General features: G+C 40.4%; 1 protein-coding gene across 1 annotated transcript; it reads right to left on the reverse strand.

Annotated features, from left to right (window-relative positions):
• Nucleotides 1-148: 148 nt before the first annotated feature.
• sybl1 (synaptobrevin-like 1) lies at nt 149-20,497 on the reverse strand. Its single transcript, XM_038774453.1, has 8 exons — nt 20,355-20,497; nt 19,081-19,244; nt 17,288-17,345; nt 16,746-16,883; nt 10,004-10,094; nt 6,569-6,636; nt 5,113-5,205; nt 149-2,600 (listed from the first exon to the last, which is right to left on the reverse strand). Exons 1-8 carry the CDS (start codon nt 20,493-20,495, stop codon nt 2,532-2,534), a joined length of 822 nt encoding a protein of 273 aa, XP_038630381.1. The 5' UTR covers nt 20,496-20,497; the 3' UTR covers nt 149-2,531.
• Nucleotides 20,498-20,603: the final 106 nt, after the last annotated feature.

A 20,603-nucleotide genomic window follows, 5' to 3' on the forward strand; every position in this document is an offset into this window, starting at 1 on the left:
CAATAATCAAATAAAAATATAGATAGTAATAATTACTGAAAAATTGAGTCCAGATGGGGCTATGCTCTGTAACTTCACAAACACTTACTTAAATGCTGTGCAGCATTACTTAACAAATAAAATGTTTTCAAATTTAATGCACATGAAATTCTATGTTTAAACAATTTATTTTTACCATTCAATATAACGCAAAGTACAAGAGCGAAAGCTTCTTATACACTGCCACAATTTATAGATAATTACAGTTGTGATTAATACACTTTACCAAGAGCAAGATTCTATGATTTTATTTAATACATTTCCATTTTATGCAGTTTGAAAACTTGGACAGTGATCTGAATATGCATCCTCTCTGGGAGCCTGGTGTGTGATGGATGCAATTTGTTTAGAGGCCAGTATTTCACATGAATCTTCGATTAGCAAGACGACCATACTCTATAAACCATGGAGTCTATTGGAAAACGTTAGTGAAGATTGTGGGCATATCAGCAAGGCGAGGCATGGGACGTACCAGTGAGCTACTAGAGCTATTACCCAATTAATTTAAAAAAAGGACAGCTTTCATTACACCTAGGGATGTTTTAATCTACACAAGTGCTCTGGAAGTCAAGTATGAAGTGACAACATAAAGGAACCAAAGAATATATCTTGATAAAATATATAATAGTCACTAAGTATCACTTGCTCCAGAAATCATATACCAATTCAAAATCCTCCTTCTGTAAATTTATGCTTAAAGGAAAGATGTGACAGCACAAATGCAAGTTGCAACACTAATGACTGCCCATTGAGCAGACTCTTGGGAAGTGGGTGTTCATTAACAGATTTGCCGTAAAAACACCAAACTAAAATACTAGCACAACATATTTGTGAAAAAGTGTTGTTTTAGCTCCAATTGTGACAACCCAGTTGCAGGAGGCTATGTTTATACTTGATGATAGCTCTTAAAGAAATAATGTCTATAATCACAGGTTGATACTTGGATATAACCCTCCCATCTTGCTCCAATATTGGTAGAAAACAGTATAAATGCTACAATTCTTACTGGACATGGGCAAATTGATTAATAGAAGCTATCCTGCACAGCATTTTTATCCAACAATTGGCACAACTGTGACCCAAGTGTTTGGCGATACAAATCAAATGAACAACAACAAAAAGACTTTCTTGCATTCTTGGGCCTGATTAGATTCCAGCATCAGCGTCAATATAAGCACTGAGAATTGGACAAACTGTCCAAAGCTCACTCTAGCCAAGAGCCTTACTAGTTTCACTTCATGGAGCTGAGCTAGACACAAGTCCATATCCCATATATTTGAGCAGCGTTCTTATTCACAGTCACCCAGTCCTTCATGTCGGAAAGAATGGGAGGTGAAGAGAGGGATGACCTTTGTTTATATTTAAATGGATGCAAATCTAGATCTCAGACATGAAAAGGCAGTGCCATTGTTTTTATCTAAAAAAAAACATGAAACCATGGGCCCCTGCGAACCCGAAGAGTCAAGTCCGTGTAATGACAGGAACTTATAGTTTTACAATTTTTAAAAGCTTGCTGCCTCTGGGTTCAGAAACTGCATCCTGGAGGCTGCCCAAAAAGCCGGTAGTTTAATTTAAATTGACACTCATGCATCTGCAAAGGGATCAAACTTGTACAAGCACACACTGTGAACCATCAAAAAAAAAAACAAAAGAAGTCTGGCTAACAAAACCTCTATATAGAGTAGTGTAACTAGTGACCAATTGGGAACACAATCACCATGGTATTTGTACCACATCTGCTATGATTTGTTTGCTGGGATGTACTGTACATAAATACTGGCCACATGACTGGCATAATAAACATATTTACATTTTTTACATTGGTCCAGTAAGGATTTCCTTTAATTACGGCTCCATTCCACACATCCCTACTTTTGCATCTCAGTTGTGAAGATTTGCAACACTTATACACTTTCCAAACTGTTGAGAAATGGAGCAATTTGGCATAGAGAGGTGGATAGATGGTCAACACCCTGGATGCTCCAGAGGAAGCAGTGGCATCATCAGTTCCAACGTGGACAACCCAAGTTGTTGCATTCTTCTCAGATTTTACCAGGGGTACGGAGGAATCACCAAACAGAAAAGGAAGGCAATCGCAATTGACCTAGTACTACTCTAAATGGGTGATGACAGGAAAGTGTTCCTGCACACAATTTTAGAAAGTGCTCAACAGGTTGATTCAAGTCACTCAAAATAATGCACTATATTAATTTTAAAAAGTTTTTAGAACAATTATTTCACAATCACTGAATGCTCAAGAATAAAATATGGTTTTGTATTTCAGTTGTAATGCAGTAACTCCTTCAATTAATATGAAAGTATAAAAATGTCTGAAATATAAGGCAAGCAGAAACTATAGCCTTTCAATGCATGGTATTTGGAGGCAGAAAAGATGAAATATTACACGCAGACCTCCATTGAAATCCTCGTGCCAGTGGTTAAAACTAGATTTCTTCATTTTTCCTTCCGACGAACAGAACTATGGCTCTTACTCATTTCTTGATGCAAGTTGGCCATGAAAGACCTCCACATGCTGCTGACAAAATGATGTAAATGACAACCTGCAACACAAGATGTTAAGTTGGTATTACAAAGTAGATTTACTTGTCAGGTTTCTTTCTCCTCTACCCACCCTACCATCTTCACTAAACAATATATTTAACAGCAGTTAGAACAGATGAACACACACTGGAGAGAAAAGTCGGAGCAGGAAAGTATATACCAACAATACATCTAATAGAAACAAATTGTATACATGGAAGTTATAGGATTGTGTAACTTTAATATAATACCAAGGTGCCACAGCACTAATAATTTGTGAAATTCTAGCAATATTTTGCTAGAGTCTGATGAGCAATATTACCGCATGTCCTGTCTTCTTAGACATAGACGTGGATTTTGCAGTGCAGAAAGAGGCCATCTGGCCCATCGAGTCTGCACCGGCCCATGGAAAGATCACTCTACCCAAGCCCACACCTCCATCCTATCCCCCTAACCATTGTATGACAGAGAGCATCCTATCCGGCTGCATCACAACCTGGTATGGCAACTGCTCGGTCCAAGATCGCAAGAAACTGCAGAGTGTGATGAACTCAGCCCAACGCATAACACAAGCTTGCCACTCCCACATTGATTCTGTATACACCTCCTGCTGCCTCAGGAAGGCAGACAGCATTGTCAGAGACCCCTCCTACCCAGGCATTGTCTTCTTCCAGACCCTTCCATGAGGCAGAAGATACAGAAGTCTGAAGACCCGCACATCCAGACATAGGAACAACTTCTTCCCCACTCCCCCTCGGACTGATCTGGTCCCTGTAAGAACACCCTTCACGATGCTCATGTGTGTATTTGCTTTGTTTGGCCCCATGTTCTGCACTGTAACCAATCACCGTTTGTCGATGTACCATTTGTCAATGTTCTCTGTTGATTATTCTTTTTGTTTAATATGTACATACTGTGTATGTTCCCTTGGTCGCAGAAAAATACTTTTCACTGTGCTTCGATACATGTGACAATAAATCAAATCAAAATAACCCCATCTAACCTTTTTGGACACAATGGGCAATTTAGCTTGGCCAATCCATCTAACCTGCACATTTTTGGACTGTGGGAGGAAACCGGAGCACCCGGAGGAAATCCACGCAGACACGGGGAGAACGTGCAGACTCCATACAGACAGTGACCCAAGCCGGGAATTGAACCTGGGACCCTGGAGCTGTGAAGCAACTGTGCTAACCACTGTGCTAACGTGCCACTCGACTTTTCCCTAAAAAAAAACCATCCCTGATAAAGAATGTAATTAGTTGAAAAAATACTTTCAATGAACCACTGGTTGTTTCTACCACTAGAAGTTAAGAGTGAATTGACACTTCTTTGAGGAGCTGAATGTTAGATCAAGAGCTGACAAGCTTGGTGAGCTGAAGGGCCTTTTAAAATCTTTTTTTAATGCTCTTTTGTTTCAGTTGTAGTTCAAAATATGCAATCAATACCGATTACACCCGAGGAAAGCCAACATTTTGAACAGATGCTCAACTAGTATTTATGTGGCTGAACACTAAATTTAAAGAGCTTTCACTATCAGCAAGAATTTTTCTTAACATTTTTGGAAATTTGGCAGTGGTAAAAATCAATATTCCTTTGGATACTTTTCTCTATGTTGTCTTACTTACTTTCCCCATCCCACTCCATTTAGCGCAAAGGAAATCAGTCTTAATTTGTAAAAGGGGAAAATACCACTTCTTAAAGGATCAAAGCAATTCCATAACAAGAAGGGCTCAAATATAAGTTATGAAGTGTGAATGCACGAGACGTCTTATATAAAATAACTAGCATTTTGCCAAGGAGGTTCTCACTTGCAGCAAGCAGTGTTTTGATCAATGCAAGGTGGCTCTTATTTAAATCTCCACCTGCCCTCCACCACCCAAACATTTTTGTTGAAATCCCACTTGTCCATAAGTCATTAAATATTGGAACATAGGAATCAGAAGCAGAAATAGGCAATTCAGCCCTTCGGGCCTGCTCAAACATTCAATTAGATCATGGCTGATCTCTTCCTGGTCTCAAAGCCACCACCCTATCTGTTCCCCATATCCCTTTAACCTGTTGGATTTTGAGCTACAAACACAAGGAAATTAAAATTACATGAAAAACATCCAGAAACTCACATTGTGAATTTCATGATCTCTGGAAATCCCAAATTTTTAAACACCCAATGCTCTTGACGAATGGAAATTGATTGGACTGTAGATTTCTTCCTTGAACATATGATAATTGTACAAATTGGGAGGCTGTGAATCTATGACCATTAGTCAAAATTAAATTCATTCCTTTTTCGCCACCAGCAACTCGATTTCTTTTGCAAGTCATAAAGCAGAAAGATGCATTAGCTGTTTTGTAATTCAGCTGAGCAATCATTTTAAATTTTGTGTGTTAAACATCACGTACAGGGCCCCAGTCAAAACTTTTTAAACAAATGAATTTCAGAGCAGAGAAGCATGGCCTGGTATGAGAGTTCATTAACGTGCTTTTTTAAACCCTAAAGGCACATTACACAGAAGAGAGAAATATACTTACGATCGCTACAATGACAATAATGATTGTAAGCTTGAGGTTTTTCATACACATCGCTCTGGCCAAGTTTCTACTGGTAGTTTTAAATGTGACTGACTAAAAAAAATAAAAAATAAATGCTGCATGTGATTTTTGATTCCAAACAGAGCAGAGAAAATGTAACACAAGTGCTTTGGAGGGAAGTAGTTGAGGTGGGAGGAGGTGGTTGGCGAGGGTCTCTATTTTTGTTTATAGAATAAAATAAATAAACATTGAAAGATAAATACTTGCATTTAAAAAAACACATTTTACAATCACTGGATATCTCTATGCACTTTAAAAAAGACCAAAGTACCTTTCGATGTGCAAGTCAATGCTGTAAAGTAGGAAAGGGGGCCTCCAATATCAGAATAAATAGCTCCAACAAACAACATTGTGGTAATGACCAGATAATTTGGTTTTGCAATGTTGATTGAGGGATTAAATATTGGGCAGGGCACCAGGGACAACTTCAAAAAGTACTATGGAATCTTTTACATCCACTTGACCAGGCCCCAATTTAAAGTCTCATCCAAGAGACAGCACTTTGAAATGAAATGAAATGAAAATCGCTTATTGTCACGAGTAGGCTTCAATGAAGTTACTGTGAAAAGCCCCTAGTCGCCACATTCCGGCGCCTGTTCGGGGAGGCTGTTACGGGAATCGAACCGTGCTGCTGGCTTGCCTTGGTCTGCTTTCAAAGCCAGCGATTAGCCCTGTGAGCTAAACAATGCAAAGCTGGAGTGGGACTTGAATCCAGAATCCTGTGACTCAGATGAGAGTGCTACCCATTGAACCATGGCAGACATTCAAGGAGAGAAAAAGAAATCCAAAGAATCAGTGCACAAATAAACAGCAGAAATAGCTGCAGTCTCAAGCTCTCTCTTCTCACCCACAACTCCCACTTCTAGAAGAATTCACTTCAAAATAATTGAAAAAAGGTAAATACATAGACAAATGTAATATTTATACAGATAGATTATGCAGTTGCTTGGTTGCCTCAATACATGGATTTGATTCTGACAAATGTCCGAAGTCGGAGGGGAGATTTGGAAACTAGTACGATCTTTGTACCTTCAGGTTGCTTGATTTTTTTGGGGGGGGGGGGGGGGGGGGGGGGGTGAGTCATGGGTTCCATCTCCTTACATTGGTAGCAGCTGACATTCTAATGGACAGGGCCATAAAAACAGATGTCATTATAAATGTTCTCCATCTACACAAAATAGGTTTTTAGTGGGGATCAGAGAATGTTTACCGAGGAACTTTCGAATTGAAAACAGAATTGGCCCAAACCCATTAATGCCCTTCACGAATATTACACTCAACTCTCACAATTAGACACAATTCACCCAGTTTTAGAATATACTTACCAAATGAAATAATTTTAGAACACAAATGTTTGCTTTGTATTTTTAATGCAAGAAAGACACTGGATACTCACAGAATCCACTAGGTTCTCAGTTTTGTCGATCAACAGCTCTAATTTTTCTCCTCTTTGTGCCACCAAATCTATAGATTGGAAAAGTTGGCAGGTCAAGCCATGTCACAAAGAAATCAAAGCAATGAACTTTCAGGCAATGTATGTTAACACATTTCAGGCTGAAATCCAATTTTATTCCTGTGCAGTGCATAATTTGCAGCAACTTGTTCAGGGTAATCAGCTTTCAAAATTACTTTTAAAAATTATCTTTAACGTAAGAAACATCCAACAATACCCACCTTGGTTAGCGGTGTTGGGGGAAGAGCAGGGGAACATTGAAGGGTGCAGGACAGGATAGAAAGTGAGATTGTGTGGGGCAGTGGAGGGGTTTAAAACTTAAAACTGGAAAGTAGAGTCGGTAAGGGTAGGAATGTGCCCCAAGTGTTGGAGAGATGATGGGCAGATTTTGACGAGGGTGAAACAGCGTCGTATTAAGTCAAAAGAGGAGGGAGGTGATGATTCACCATTGGACATTGCAGGAAATATGCTGCTTAAGTTTAGATACACAGAAGTGGAACAATGCCAAATCAACACAACGCAATTGGACAACATAGGAAGACCAAATGGTGGTTGAATTTATTAAATGCTGTGGACAAGTCAGGAGGATCAAATGCCGATGGTAATCTTGGTGCTTTAAACAGGACAGGGCCTGAGTGGAAATGATCAGAACAGAGTTTGAGAGACAATGATGGAGCTGGGCAATAACACATTAGAGGGCCTTAGTGACAGAAGGTCTTAGTGGTGGCATCCTAATTAGACTGCATGGATGCACGAGAGTAGGCTTAAGATTGGGTGAATACCCTAATTTTAAAAAGGGAGATGTTCACGAGTTCAATGCAGAAACGAATAAGAGAACAGGAGGCAAATCGTAGAAGAGACAAGCTCAGAGAGAATGGCGAGGAATAAACTGAAGATAAATTGCAGAGTTATAGAAGAATTATATAGATAGGTAAGGTAAGTCAGGAGGATTGGTGAGAGGAAGAAAAGACAGAATGCAGATTGCTTCAATAGAGGAAAATATGCACTTTGCTTTGAAGGGGAAGGTGTAGAGATAGGGACAAACAAGTTTGAGTTAATGTTTCATCCTGTTGAAGAAGAGCTATAACATTGTCCTTCCCCTTCAGGATCATCCAGAGAGAGGTCCAGTAGCAGTTGAGACAAGCCTGACCATGAAGAATTGAGAGAGAAAATGGGGACTGTAGCAGAGGAAACAGTGAGCGTAAAAGATAATCTGTTGGATATAAAGAAAAGGCATTGAGCGAACACAGCAGTGTGAAGATGGATTTTAAAAATATATTTTGGGGATATTGTGGTATTCTTTAAAGTGTGTGTATATTTAACGAAGCTGGGGAAGGTTAATAGAGACAGCCAGTCTATGAGAAGTGCGGGATAAAAGGGGTAAAAGTGAAAGATGCATGCATTTGTAATGAGAGGCTATGGTGAAGTGGATTTACAAGTTAATAGGTTGGGTTTGAAAAATGTATGAGGAGATAGATAGGGTTTTAAAAGCTGTTAAAAGGAGAGTTTAAGGGACGTTCACAATTTACAGAGGTTTCATAAATAAACCAGGGAAGGTTAAGTTTATTTGACCCTAAAAGTGGAAGCGATTGGAAAACATTTTATACTTTGGAAACGTTGAGTTCAAAGATATGCCAAGGACAATGGAATCGGGAGATGATAGAGGAAAAGTATATTCAGGAAAGACGCTGAACTGAATTGTGGTCACTGCATGGGGGAAGATGTTCTTCGACCAGGATGGTGCTGAGTGGTGCGAAATCTGAAGCAGACATTCACTGAGACCATAAAAGTCTTTGTTGCAGAAAGCAATTTGTTTTCTGAGCTTTCTTGGATTTCCTCAACAGAGTGGGAGAATTTGAGTAGTGTGTTAATATCTTCACTAAAGTGACAGCAGTTCTTGCCTTGGCTAATATTACTGGATTTCTATAGTTAAAAATATAAGCGTTGTTGCTAAGTAATTTACTTTGTACCCTGTCCAAGTGTTTTTTTTTTTGTAAAACCATTTTAACTGTCAATCTTCAATCTTGTGTGCGTAAGCTTTTTTTCCTGGTAACAAATCTTTGAAGTCCTAAAGCATTAGAGTTTAATGCTTCTGGGATTAATTTTTCCTCATTTTGAAATTACAAATAATAGTGATCAATAAGACAAGTTTCCCTACAGGATTTGGCTTGTTCAGCAAACAACATCCGCTGTGGTCATAACAGTAACAAAGTATTGCGTGGACAATCTGAAAGGGGTGGCAAAGTCATGACTGAATGAATGAGGGCATTCATTGATGGGGTTGTTACTAGGACAGATGTTGGGGTTTGGGGAAGTTAAGACTTCAACACTAGCCAAAAGTCAGAGACGACAACCTCAGGTGATTAACAGCAAAGAGGTCACCAGAGATGGCAAAGTTCAGGGGCTGATCACGGGTGGGACAGTTTATACGAATGGGGAGATTAAACAAGGACAGACGAGAAGTTGGATCAATCTTACATAACAAGAGGCAACTTGGCAAGTATCTACTTGTGGTTTGTTTTCCAACGTCCAACAAATCATAGCAAGCTTTAGAGTAGTTCCTCTTTCATATTTACTTAATTTTCCTTGAAGTAATAATAAGTAGTCATGTTGCATGATGCAACAGTAAAGAAAATTGATTCAATCTTGCAACTGTGGCCATAGATGTCAGCCTCACATTAATACAAATACCATTTCACTTGCATGAACCACTAAGGTCTGTGGTTAACATCCGTGATGCAGTAATATTAGCCAAGGCAGCAACTGAAGTCACTTTTAGTGATACACACTGCTGCCCAGTTTCTAGGAACATTAAAATTTATTTTAATTAAAAAATTGACTTAAACGCAAAATACTGCAAATGCTGGAAACATTCAGGTGAGGTGCATCTGGAGAAAGGGTTAAAGATGAAATGTCATCAATTTGCAAAGTTAACTTTACCTTCCTCTCTGCAAAGAGCTTGCCTGACATGTTCAGTGTTTCCAGCATTTTGTATTTTTGTTTAATTAAGCCAAAAGCAGATTGGTGTGAACATAGAAGTGTGTTTTTTGAGGATTGCAATCATACAAGATTAAATAACAGGTTCACAATCAACACTAGAATCTTGCAATGGTACAAACCAATAGCAACTGATATGCAAATGCAACATTTGACTATCAATATTGGGTTGAAGGGTGGCAGTATTGGAATATCAACACACCAGAAGTTTAACAGCTCCCTTGGGGCAGGGGTACTGGTGTATTCCAATGAGTTATCACAAATCTTGGTGTTTAGTTATAAAACAATCAATTTGAGAGAACCTGGTATGCAATAACTGGAAAGAGAAAATGGGATTTTCAAAAATTGAGGCTCTGTATACATCTCTATTTTCATACGTACCAATATTTCGGACCATGATTCCTTTCAACTCATCAACTTGTGCTTGAGTCTCCGAAACGCGTTCAGAGTTCCTGTTTTCTGACAAGTGTTTCTGAAATCATGTGTGACAAGCTCAACATTCACTATTTCTAAAGGTCAGATGCACATCCACATGACATCTATGTAGGTTTACGTTCAAGCTATTTATTCAGACACCCAATTGCAGAAAAACGAGATGGAGTGACTGCTAGGCTAGAATTTGAACTCCGCATCAACATGTCCTCCTGTTTCCCTTGTTCTCTATGTTCAAGGTTCAAGAATGTTTCTCACATAAAAATCCAGAGTAATTGTAGGAATTTGTTCCACTAGATGAAAGCACACTTAGTAGGTCAGTGACATTCAATCGTGACAACTTAGCAAATTCACAACTTCACCGTCAATGTCTTTATACGAGACCATTTTCTGAAACAAAGCAAACTTGGAAGTATAGAGACTACAAGGGTCAATAATTGGACATTGCCCAGCTCTGAACTAAATTGCATACCATGGTTGGTATTCTCCGACCCAAGTTCGTCTCACCACCGCTGCCAGCGAGAAAGGAGAATATGGCGCTCAGCCAAAACTCCATTCACTGTCGCGGAACCGGAGAATCCCGCCTTCGTGAATGGACGGAGAATTCCGGACTGTGTGTTTGAATCACAAATATTTTTCTCAGTCTATTAATGCCATCTGTTCCTCACACCACTCTTCCTTGTTTTTATCATCCTACTCCTCAATGCTCATTTCCCCCAGTTTGTGGCATCCTGTTTATACATTGCACACAAAACGACTATGCTATTGAACTAAAATGGGTGATTAACAGACATTGTACAAAACAGTTGAGTTATTAGACTTCAAATATAGGGAAATAAAGGTAACACATTCAAGTAGGACAATTATAATTCTCTTCACACTTTTTGGTCAAGTTATATTGTGTCACACTTTTTGGTCAAGTTATATTGTGTCAGGAGGTCTCTGGACCTGTTCTCCAATGTGTGATGAGTCTGGGTATGATATTTAACTATGTGGAGCATCTGTCAGTCATGGTTCTAGCCTCATCTGCACACATTCTATGTGAGGGGTATTAGTGGATAACATTGAAGAACATGGAAACCCAAGTCATTGCTTCCCTTCCCAGATGTGCCGAGGCTATTCATAGATCTTCAATTACTGCCATAGCTGGGTTGGACAGAATGGTAGTACAGTGGTTAGCACTGTTGCTTCACAGCACCAGGGTTCCAGGTTTAATTCCAACTTGGGTCACTGTCTGTGCAGAGTTTGCACGTTCTCCCTGAGTCGATGTGGTTTCCTCGGAGTGCTCCGGTTTCCTCCCATCAGTCCTGAAAGATGTGCTGTTAGGTGAATTGGACAATCGGAATTCTCCGTGTACCCGACAGGCACCGGAGGGGATTTTCACAACTTCATTGCGATATTAATGTAAGTCTACTTGTGGCAACAAGATTATTATTCAGCTCACTCAATATAGTATTAGGAAAACAAAGTAGTTTTAAGGGATTTATATTTGTATTGGTAAACATTAGACATATGGTATAGTTTTAAGTAGGTTTGACTTAATGCCTGGAAGGGTAAAACCTATAGTTAGATTCACGCTGAACAAAGATGTTTATATGTGTGGGGGTTAGTCGAGTTCCAACTGTGTTTCTTTTGTGCTTAGAAGGGGTTATGGAAAGGATAATAAATAGGCAGTAGAGTATGCAGGCATTGCTTAGCAACTGGAGCCTTGCAAGGTAGAGAAGCTTTTAAGTTCTAGTTTTGCTAATTTGATTAAGGTTGGAGATAGGTAGTGAGAGAGAAGAAAGCTCTCACAGGTCTGCTAGAAGCAGTTGGTTTAGAAGGCTAGAGGGAACATTTCTCAGCTTTGGCGAAGAGGAAAGCCAACCCATGGATAATGATTGAGAAAACAAGTGCAGCGATCTGAAGAGCAGCAACTATGGCAAGGAGAGTGGATGCAGTGCAAGAGTGAGCCTCCATTTGGCCCAGATTGAATTGGGATTACATCCACAATAAGAATTTTTAGATATTGACAGTCCAGTAATTAACAATAAGTTTGGGAGGGCCAAGCCTCTGTCCATCTATCCTCTGTGGATTCTGGGATTCTTACCTGCCAAAGTAAAAGCAGATATCAATTTATTAATCTAAATAAAAAAGATTTGGACAGGAAAATGGGGGGGGGGGGGCATTGCAAGATAAATATAAACCTCGGGAGAATGTTCATTTTTGTTCATTAACTCCTGCCCGCCAACAATAAAGGAAGGTTGCTCCATCTCTGTAGGTCCATTTTGACAATATTGATCAGGCTTGAATAATTAAATTTGTGGAACAAGGCCCAGTTATGGGCCACCCTGACCCCCAAGTAACGAACATTTGTACAAGAGACACTGAAGATTAACCTATCTAAATAGGCTAGTCTTCCAGCGTGGTTGATCGGAAAATATTCGCTCCCACCTAGAGATTTACTTCTAGCCAGAGAAGGAGCCGAAGGTATTAAGTGTCTTCATTATGCCATTGATGGAGGGAGTTGGGTCTGCATAAATAGATAACCAATGTTCCACCCCATCCCAATTAATACTCCTCTATTGACTAGAAGCCCTCAGGGCTATAGATGGCAACAGGCAAATAAAAGTGAAGAGGACAGCCCTGCCTAGTGTCCCCTATTCGAGGGGATATAGTCTGAATACAGATTGTTCATGTGACCGCTGGGCATTATATAACAAGCTGCAGCCAAATCTCCAGAGAATCTCAAATACTCCAATATCATCCTGTCAAAAACTCTCAGCATCGAGAGATATCACCCCTGGTTTGGGTGCAGGAGAGGGGAAAATAACATTTAAAAAGGTAACATATATGGGCTGATAACTGATGGACCTTTACAAAGACTGTTTGTTCCTCTGAAATTATACTTGGAAGTCAAGGCTCCGACCAGAGTGTCAGAACCTTAGCAAGCAGCTTAGCACCCATGCTTGAAAGCGAGAGGAGTCGGTATGACCCGCACTCTGTCAGCTCCCTGTCCTTCTTAAAGAGCAAGGAAATAGAGGCAATAAACCGCAGGAGGGAGTCGTTAAACATATCGGATAACAAAGGTGAGAGCTGTTCATAGAACTGCTTATAAAATTTCATTGGAAAGCCATCTGGGTCAGAGGCCCTTCCAGCCTTCATCAACATTTTAAAATCTTGTCTGGGCATAACGGGGAGTCCAACTCGTACCTCTTGTCTGCCTTGACAGTTGGGATGGGCAGGTTATCCAGAAACTCAGACACAATTGACTTGTCCAGAGGAAGTGGGGGGGGGGGGGGCTCAGATTTATAGTGGCCAAAATAATCAGATTTAAAAGCCGCATTGTCCTGGCAAGGAGCGGAAACAAGGTTGCCCCGCCTGGGTTGAGTACCTGGGGGATCTGATGTGAGGCCGCCTGGCGTTTAAGACGACAACTGGTTTTATTCCCAGATTCTTAAAAAGTACCCCTGGAGCACAGTATCTGATGTATGGCCAGTGGCTCGAACTGGGTCTGCAACATTTTTCTGCTTGGATCGAGCGAGTACTGGTGACCTACCTCTAAAATGGAATCCACTATTCATCAATAGAGGTGGCTAAGCACTTGCAAAATGTTATTTAAAAAAAAAAAATCAGACAGCAAAGTAGTATACAACCTTCAGGGTAGACGTTGGGTGGGATCAGATTCCAGCAACAGATTAACAAAATGTTGGGTGTGGTCAGAGATTACGATTGCTGAGCACTCAGCCGCCACTACCGAAGGGAGGAGAGCCCCATTTAAAAATGAAAAAAAAAAATCAATGCGGGAATACACATGGTGAACATGAGAAAAAAAAAGAGAAATCCCTGTCATCCAGGTGCAATAAATGCAAGGGATCTGCCCCCCACCTGGTCCAGAAAAAGCAAAGCCCTGGCCATCGTCAATGGGACAAAGATTTGGGATTAGAATGATCCAATTTTGGTTCCCAAACACAGCTCAGATTACCCAAATACGGTGGTATTGAGTCGAGCTTGGGGAGGAATTAATGAATCCGAGTTAGGAGCATAAACGTTGACCAGAACTATGGGGTGCTGGACTGGGAGCCAGAAATGATTATGTTATCGACCATTGGGGTCAGCCATGATCTGAGGAGAGGAGAACTGAACTTGTATTAATTAGAATTGATGTACTATGGCCCTCCTATTGAAACTAGAATGAAAACTTGTCCAACCCAACCTTTGCGTAGCCTGGTTTGATCTTTATTACCAAATTGGCTTCTTGGAATAAAAGAATGAGATTTTAGGCTCTTAAGATGAGCAAATGCTCTTGACCGTTTTACATGCCCATTTAAAACCCATAACATGCCAAGTAATCCGTTGGATTGGAGGTCGACCTCAAATTGGAGTCAGCTATTCCCAAGGGGCGATGTTAAACAAGGGACATAGCTAAGACAAGGCAAGACGACCACTCACAATGGCCATCAGACCAAGTTGGATGACTCGACAAAGAGACAGTCAGCAAACGAAAACTCACCCCACACCGCCCTCCTCCCCATCCCAAAAGCACCATCATAGTTGTTAACCACACCCCCAAATCAAAAGGAATGATGGCAAACAATGAACTTAACAATTGGCAAACATAACTAAACACAAACTCCAAGCTCATTAAAAAAACTATTAGGAGCTGCAGAAAGTGCTTCAATATCACTCCCGTTAACTAACATTCTTTGTTAGCAGGAAGACTCCCAATTGGAGAGTAAAACCGTATTCAGCAGCAATCTCAATATAAGTAAGAGAATTAAGAACAAACCCAAGCAATGAACATGAAAAGAAAGAAAATGCAAAGTGCCCATACACAGAGCCATGTAACAAATCAAACAGAACGCAACTTTTGCTTCTTGACAAAGGAGTCAGCATCTGCCAGTGAGTCAAAGTGGTCTTTTTCATGGAATGTTACTCGAAGGCGAGCTGGATAGACATCCCAACCTGGACTCCAATTGTACAGAATGGATTTCACTATAAAGAGGCTCTTTGCTAGGTGTGCACTCATGTCTTGGTATAGCCAAATGAGTGGCCTTCCCATTTGAAATTACAATGCTCCCTTACCCATCAAACAACCACCTCCTTCTCTTTGAAAAAGTGAAATCTTGCGATCATTGCACAAGGAGGATGTCCCGGGCGAGGCTTAGGTCGAAGCGAGTGATGGGACGGTCTAATTCTGGCTGTGATTGAAGTACAACCCCACACACCATCTTGTGGAATATGTCCGAGAAATACCCAGTAGGGTGCAGCCTTCTATCCCCTCTGGTAACCCCACGTTATGAATATTCTGTCTTCTGGATCTATTCTCCAGGTCATTTGACTAGTTGTTAAATGTTTGTTAACTTCAACCACAGAAACAAGGTTGGATTCCGGGGAGGTGAATCGATCGCTGTATTCTGACAAAGCCATCTCCATGTCTTTAATTGTGGTTCCATGAGCTTTGATGGTCTTACTGGTGGTTTCAAAAGCCAAACGAATGGGAGCCAAGGCCCCTTCAACTGATGTTTTAAAGATCAACTGACAAGTTGTCAATGTGCATCAAGCTCTATCACCAAAATATTAGTGAGAGCGATCTCGACATGACTGCAGAGCCAGTCGATGAGTTTTGGACAAATTCATTTTTGGGGTCTGCCTCCCTTGTGCATTTCAGAGAAGAGGGAACTCCACTCAACCATATTTCAGGATTTTGCCAAGATGTTAAAGATCTGTGGCATCGGGAAAAAGGGCTAAAAAAAAAAAGAAGTCAGGTTTCCAGCAGGAGCCACCTTGTGCGCGTTCCCCCTCACAACACGCCACCGGAAGTCCATGAGAAGATTTTAACGGCTGTTTTTTGGGGAGTCGAGTTTGCAAACGGCCATATAACAGGAGGGGGGGGGGGAAGGAAGAGATTCTGAGGAGACATCCACAGACATTCACTTGGGGTTCAGAGTGAAGAGTGTATTTGCCCACAGTCATGTTGTATGAGATGGTGTTGGAAACCATTGTAGATTAATATGTACTTTGTAATCCAAGTTAATCCTAAAACCCGAGAATAATTGTTAAATTAACAGGGAGTAAAAGCAACTACGTCATAACCCAATTTTTTTCATATTTAATCTTTTTTTTCTTGCAGCAGTCCCGTGACGCTGTTCCTCCAGGCTTTATTTTTTTTTAAAGTTAGTCTTTTGAGCCAGGGTTCCATTCTGGGATCTCCTTGTCCAGTTATATCAGATGGGATCGTAACAATAGAATTTAGCAATGTGTTCACTGGAGACTTTAGCTACCATACCTAGGGAAGTGATTACAAGCCTCAGATCATCAAGATACCCAGAAACTAACAGTTAAATCTATGTATTGTGTTGAGGGATAGATGAGATAAAGGAAGCAATTACAGTACAAAATTAAAAACTTCAGTACTAAAATACAAATGTTACTCATTAGAACTTCTGGAATAGAGGCAAAAGATACTGTCTGAATTGAGTCACAAAAAGATATCAAACAATTTTCCTTTTGTCAGAAAGTAGCGACACACAAAGTTGGAAAGATAGGATGGATGATATGACCAGCCTCTCTGCATTTTTAACTAGTGCAAGAACAAGCTGTCTTTTTTTGTTTTAAATACGAGGTAATGGTTTCTCGGAACACAACTGGCTTTCCCCAGTTCCTATGTATCATTTGTACTTAAAAAGATTGAAAATTGCTACACACTCACCATTTGTGCTGCCAACACATTTGAGAATTCACTGTTCATTGCATAAGGCAACGCTGTCTGTGCTCTTGAACCATACGTCGTTTGAAATCTTTTCTTTATTTCATTTAGAAAGGTAAAAGCTCGTGATCGTTCAAAATCCTTAAATGTGAAACAGAGTACCATTTCAACTAATTAAATGAAGTTCTAACATTCGAGATAAAAATCTAAATTTCACAGGACTAAATACATGTAACATAAAAGGCACAAGAACAAGTATCGACAGGACTTCCTCAGCAGCAACTTATACCGCTTCTCCTTCCTCTCCTTAACATTATCATTACAAATCAGTCATAAGACTTGAAATGTCTAATGTCTAGAGACTGAAATCTAGATTAAAGTGCATTCTTATAACATACAAAGAAAGCAATCAATGTAAAATGTTCATTAAAAGCATTATCTCATTGTACAAATTGCACTCATTTTTGGTTTTACAAATCTTCACACCATGTTTAACCAGATGCTCCTAATCCCCCAAAGATTACTTGTTTAGATTTCATACTCACATCATCTGTGATACACAGGTATATTATCCTCTCTTGACAAATATAATGAAATAAGTAACTGTGGAAGAGAAGAAATTGGTTAATGTTCAAAAGCTGGTTAGGTGCAACAGGTTATAGCAATGATTCTAGCATGTTCTGAGATTAACCACTTGCAGCTGACAATGGGGAGAAAATATTTGTAACTGGGAAGCATATGACTACATGACATAACATATTGATACACCTGTGTTACAGCAATATCTGCAGAAGCTTCTATAGTTCACATAAAATTCCTCAAAAGCAATAAAGTAAAGTAACCATAGTCCAGATGACCATAGGCTGCTTCCCCTTTGAAGGGGAGAGCTGACTGGCGATGGTTTAACCTGAGGATCACCACACCAGGTGGTGAGGGGCAAGGTTGAGTCTTCATGAATAACCTGTGCCAGTACGGGAATTGAATGTGCGATGTTGGCCTCGCTCTGAATCACAAACCAGCTGTCCACCCAACTGAGCTAAACCTGCTCAGTACAACGTATGCACATTAAGTGAAGAAATTTAATTGGGGTGACTGGACATGCAATGAGAGATAGGATTTAAAATTTTGATGGCAGAGAGATGTAGAAAGATTAAGTGATTTAGAGAGAAATAATAATTGGTAGAAGCTCAAATATCAATCTTTGGTGGTGGTGGCTGTGTGAGGAAGAGGTGGATAGACTTGTAGATTGATTCACTAGGGCTCAAGGGATCAGTAGAGCCTTTGAGGAATGAGTTAGAGTTTTTAGAACTCAGTATAGGAGGAAACTGCAGACACTGAATTTGAGTACATGAAATTTGGGTCAGGTGGAGGTGGCAAGTGAGGAAATGCTTGAGAAAACAGATCAGGTAATGTAAAGTATTGAAGGTGGTAACAATAAAGCTGATCATTTTCCAAATGTGGAAGGCCTTGGTGACAGACCAGATGTAAGCTGGGAAGGAGTGTGGTATAATGTTGTGACACTTGTTGTGAAGGGGTTAGATAACACGACGCATATAAAGACAAAGCTGCTGTAAAAGCCACAAATGCAATTAATACAGGCCAGCTTGCTCAAATCTATCCAGATTTCCACCACTCTGTTACAACTTACAAACTAACTTTTACCTGACACCTTCAAGCTATAAAACATTATGCTTAAATGAGATTTATTGTGCAGTGTCATGGATTATCCTTTCTCCTCTGGGTCCAGATTCAATCTCAGCTCAGATTGTGTGGATGAGATCTTACCTATCAGATTCCTATGTAAAATTAATTTGATATATATTATAAGTTCAGGATGAACATGGCATTGTTACTCAAAGGCCACAGATAAACTGATTATGGAAATGGAAAATGTTACTGTGCTACTAAAAGGGTGTGTTTCCAATGCTGAGAAATACTATGAAGCAGAGTAAAGACAACTTTATTCTGCATCCAACATCTGTCATAAGCTCAGACTGGCTCTCAGGTGCCCAAGTATTCGAATTCCTTCACTAATAAGCAATGAGCGCGGTTTTCATGTTAACAAGTCATTCCACTATGGCACAATATCCTCTAAAGTAGTGTGAAAATACAAAAACAAGATCAAATTAGTAGACATAAAAACGATAAAATAAACCTAGTCTAGGATCATAATGAGGTTAGCTTGGAGCAACAGGGGTTTCTGTTGGAATGAAATGCTCACAAAAATGCAAACACATACCGGAAAGAATAATTTATCACCTGAACAGTCTTTCCATATATATTGTACTGCTGATCTTAGTACTTGCACAATTAACAGACACAAGATTTTCACACTTACTTTCCATGAGAATAGGTCAGTTTATTATTTTCAGATGGAATCTTTGATAGTATCTGCTCAGTCACTTCTAAGAAATTCCCTCCACACCAGGCATTCTTTGCAAGGATGGTCGTGCCTCTTGCAACTACTGCAAACAAGATAGCCATGGCTCCACTGAAAAGGTGCTACAAGATAAAATGACCTTTTCAGTTAATATACAATTACCATACTTCAGAATAAATACTCCCACCATCAACATAATCTTATTGTACAATCAGAGTTTTACATCACATCTCAATGGATGTAACTGGTTTTAAACTCACCGCTTGGTGCCTATCCAGGAAACCGGGGGGGGGGGGGGGGGGCTGGGGTGTAGGGCAGAATTCTAGAATGCAAGGGTCAGGTAGTTAAAGGCACAGATGAAACAATGAGCAAAGGAAGGAGTGTACAAAAGTCAAAACAAGGTGGTAGAAGGTTTTAGGAGCAGTAGTAACAATTTCAAAGGGTTTGATCTACACCATGTCGGATTCAAAATTGGATCTTAAAATTATAGCTTGTCTTGATTGTTCTCTGAAAATGTACTTATTTATTTCAACATATAGACTGATGTAACCCAAAAGAGAAAGATAGCTATCCATCACAGTATTTACACGCCCTGACAATGCTGCCCTAACACCAAGCTGTAATACGTCATACAAATTATAGTAAAAATTAAATTAGAAAAAATAGGGGTGATTGTACAAACCTCACCCTTCCTCGACAATAGGTCTATGTAACATATTTCCACTAAAACGAAAGTAATTGCATTTATACATAAGGCACAATAGAATACTCAAATATCTCCAGCGACAGACCTATAACTATCTGCAGCTCACTTTTATCTGATTCAGCTCTAACGGCTCTTCGCAACACGTCCCAAGTTTCAAGACTCTGTAACAGATCTTTCAACTGATTTCTCTTTCGAGTGTCAGCTTCCTTGATGAACAACCAACCCGCATTTCGTAACATGCAGTCAGCTCATCAGTCAGGTTTGGTGGCAGGTCTCACGCAGCTGAAAGGAATTCCCCTTCTCCCCATGTCAGCCACATTAATAAATACAGGGCAGCTGACCGAGTCTGCGAGCTAAACAAACATTCCCCACACTAGAAGCCCCGTCGCAGAGACAGACATTTACACTGTTAAAGTGGATCCAATTGGTGGCGGTGGGGGACTCACACCCAGTACTGTACTTGGCTAAAGTCTGGTGGCGACCCCCGTCAGCCGGGACTCTCGCATTCTCTCCTGAGGATACTTACCTCCCGGAGCCTCCTCCTGTCCAAGGCCTTGTTGTCCTCAAACAAATTCCCCTCTCGCTCTCTCTGCACACTTCCGGTCAGCTGAGCCCTGTTCACCGCGCATGCGCCTGTGGGCGGGGCCTGCCCGGATACAGGGCGCATGCGCAGGTCGAGACCGGCCCGATGGGAAATGTAGTTTGGGCTGGGGACCACGAGAAAGGGTAACGGAAGAAAAGGTGGATCGGAACCTCGCTAAACTGCGAAGGCGGC

This window comes from Scyliorhinus canicula, chromosome 17, assembly GCF_902713615.1.
Source record: "Scyliorhinus canicula chromosome 17, sScyCan1.1, whole genome shotgun sequence".
Taxonomy (NCBI): domain Eukaryota; kingdom Metazoa; phylum Chordata; class Chondrichthyes; order Carcharhiniformes; family Scyliorhinidae; genus Scyliorhinus; species Scyliorhinus canicula.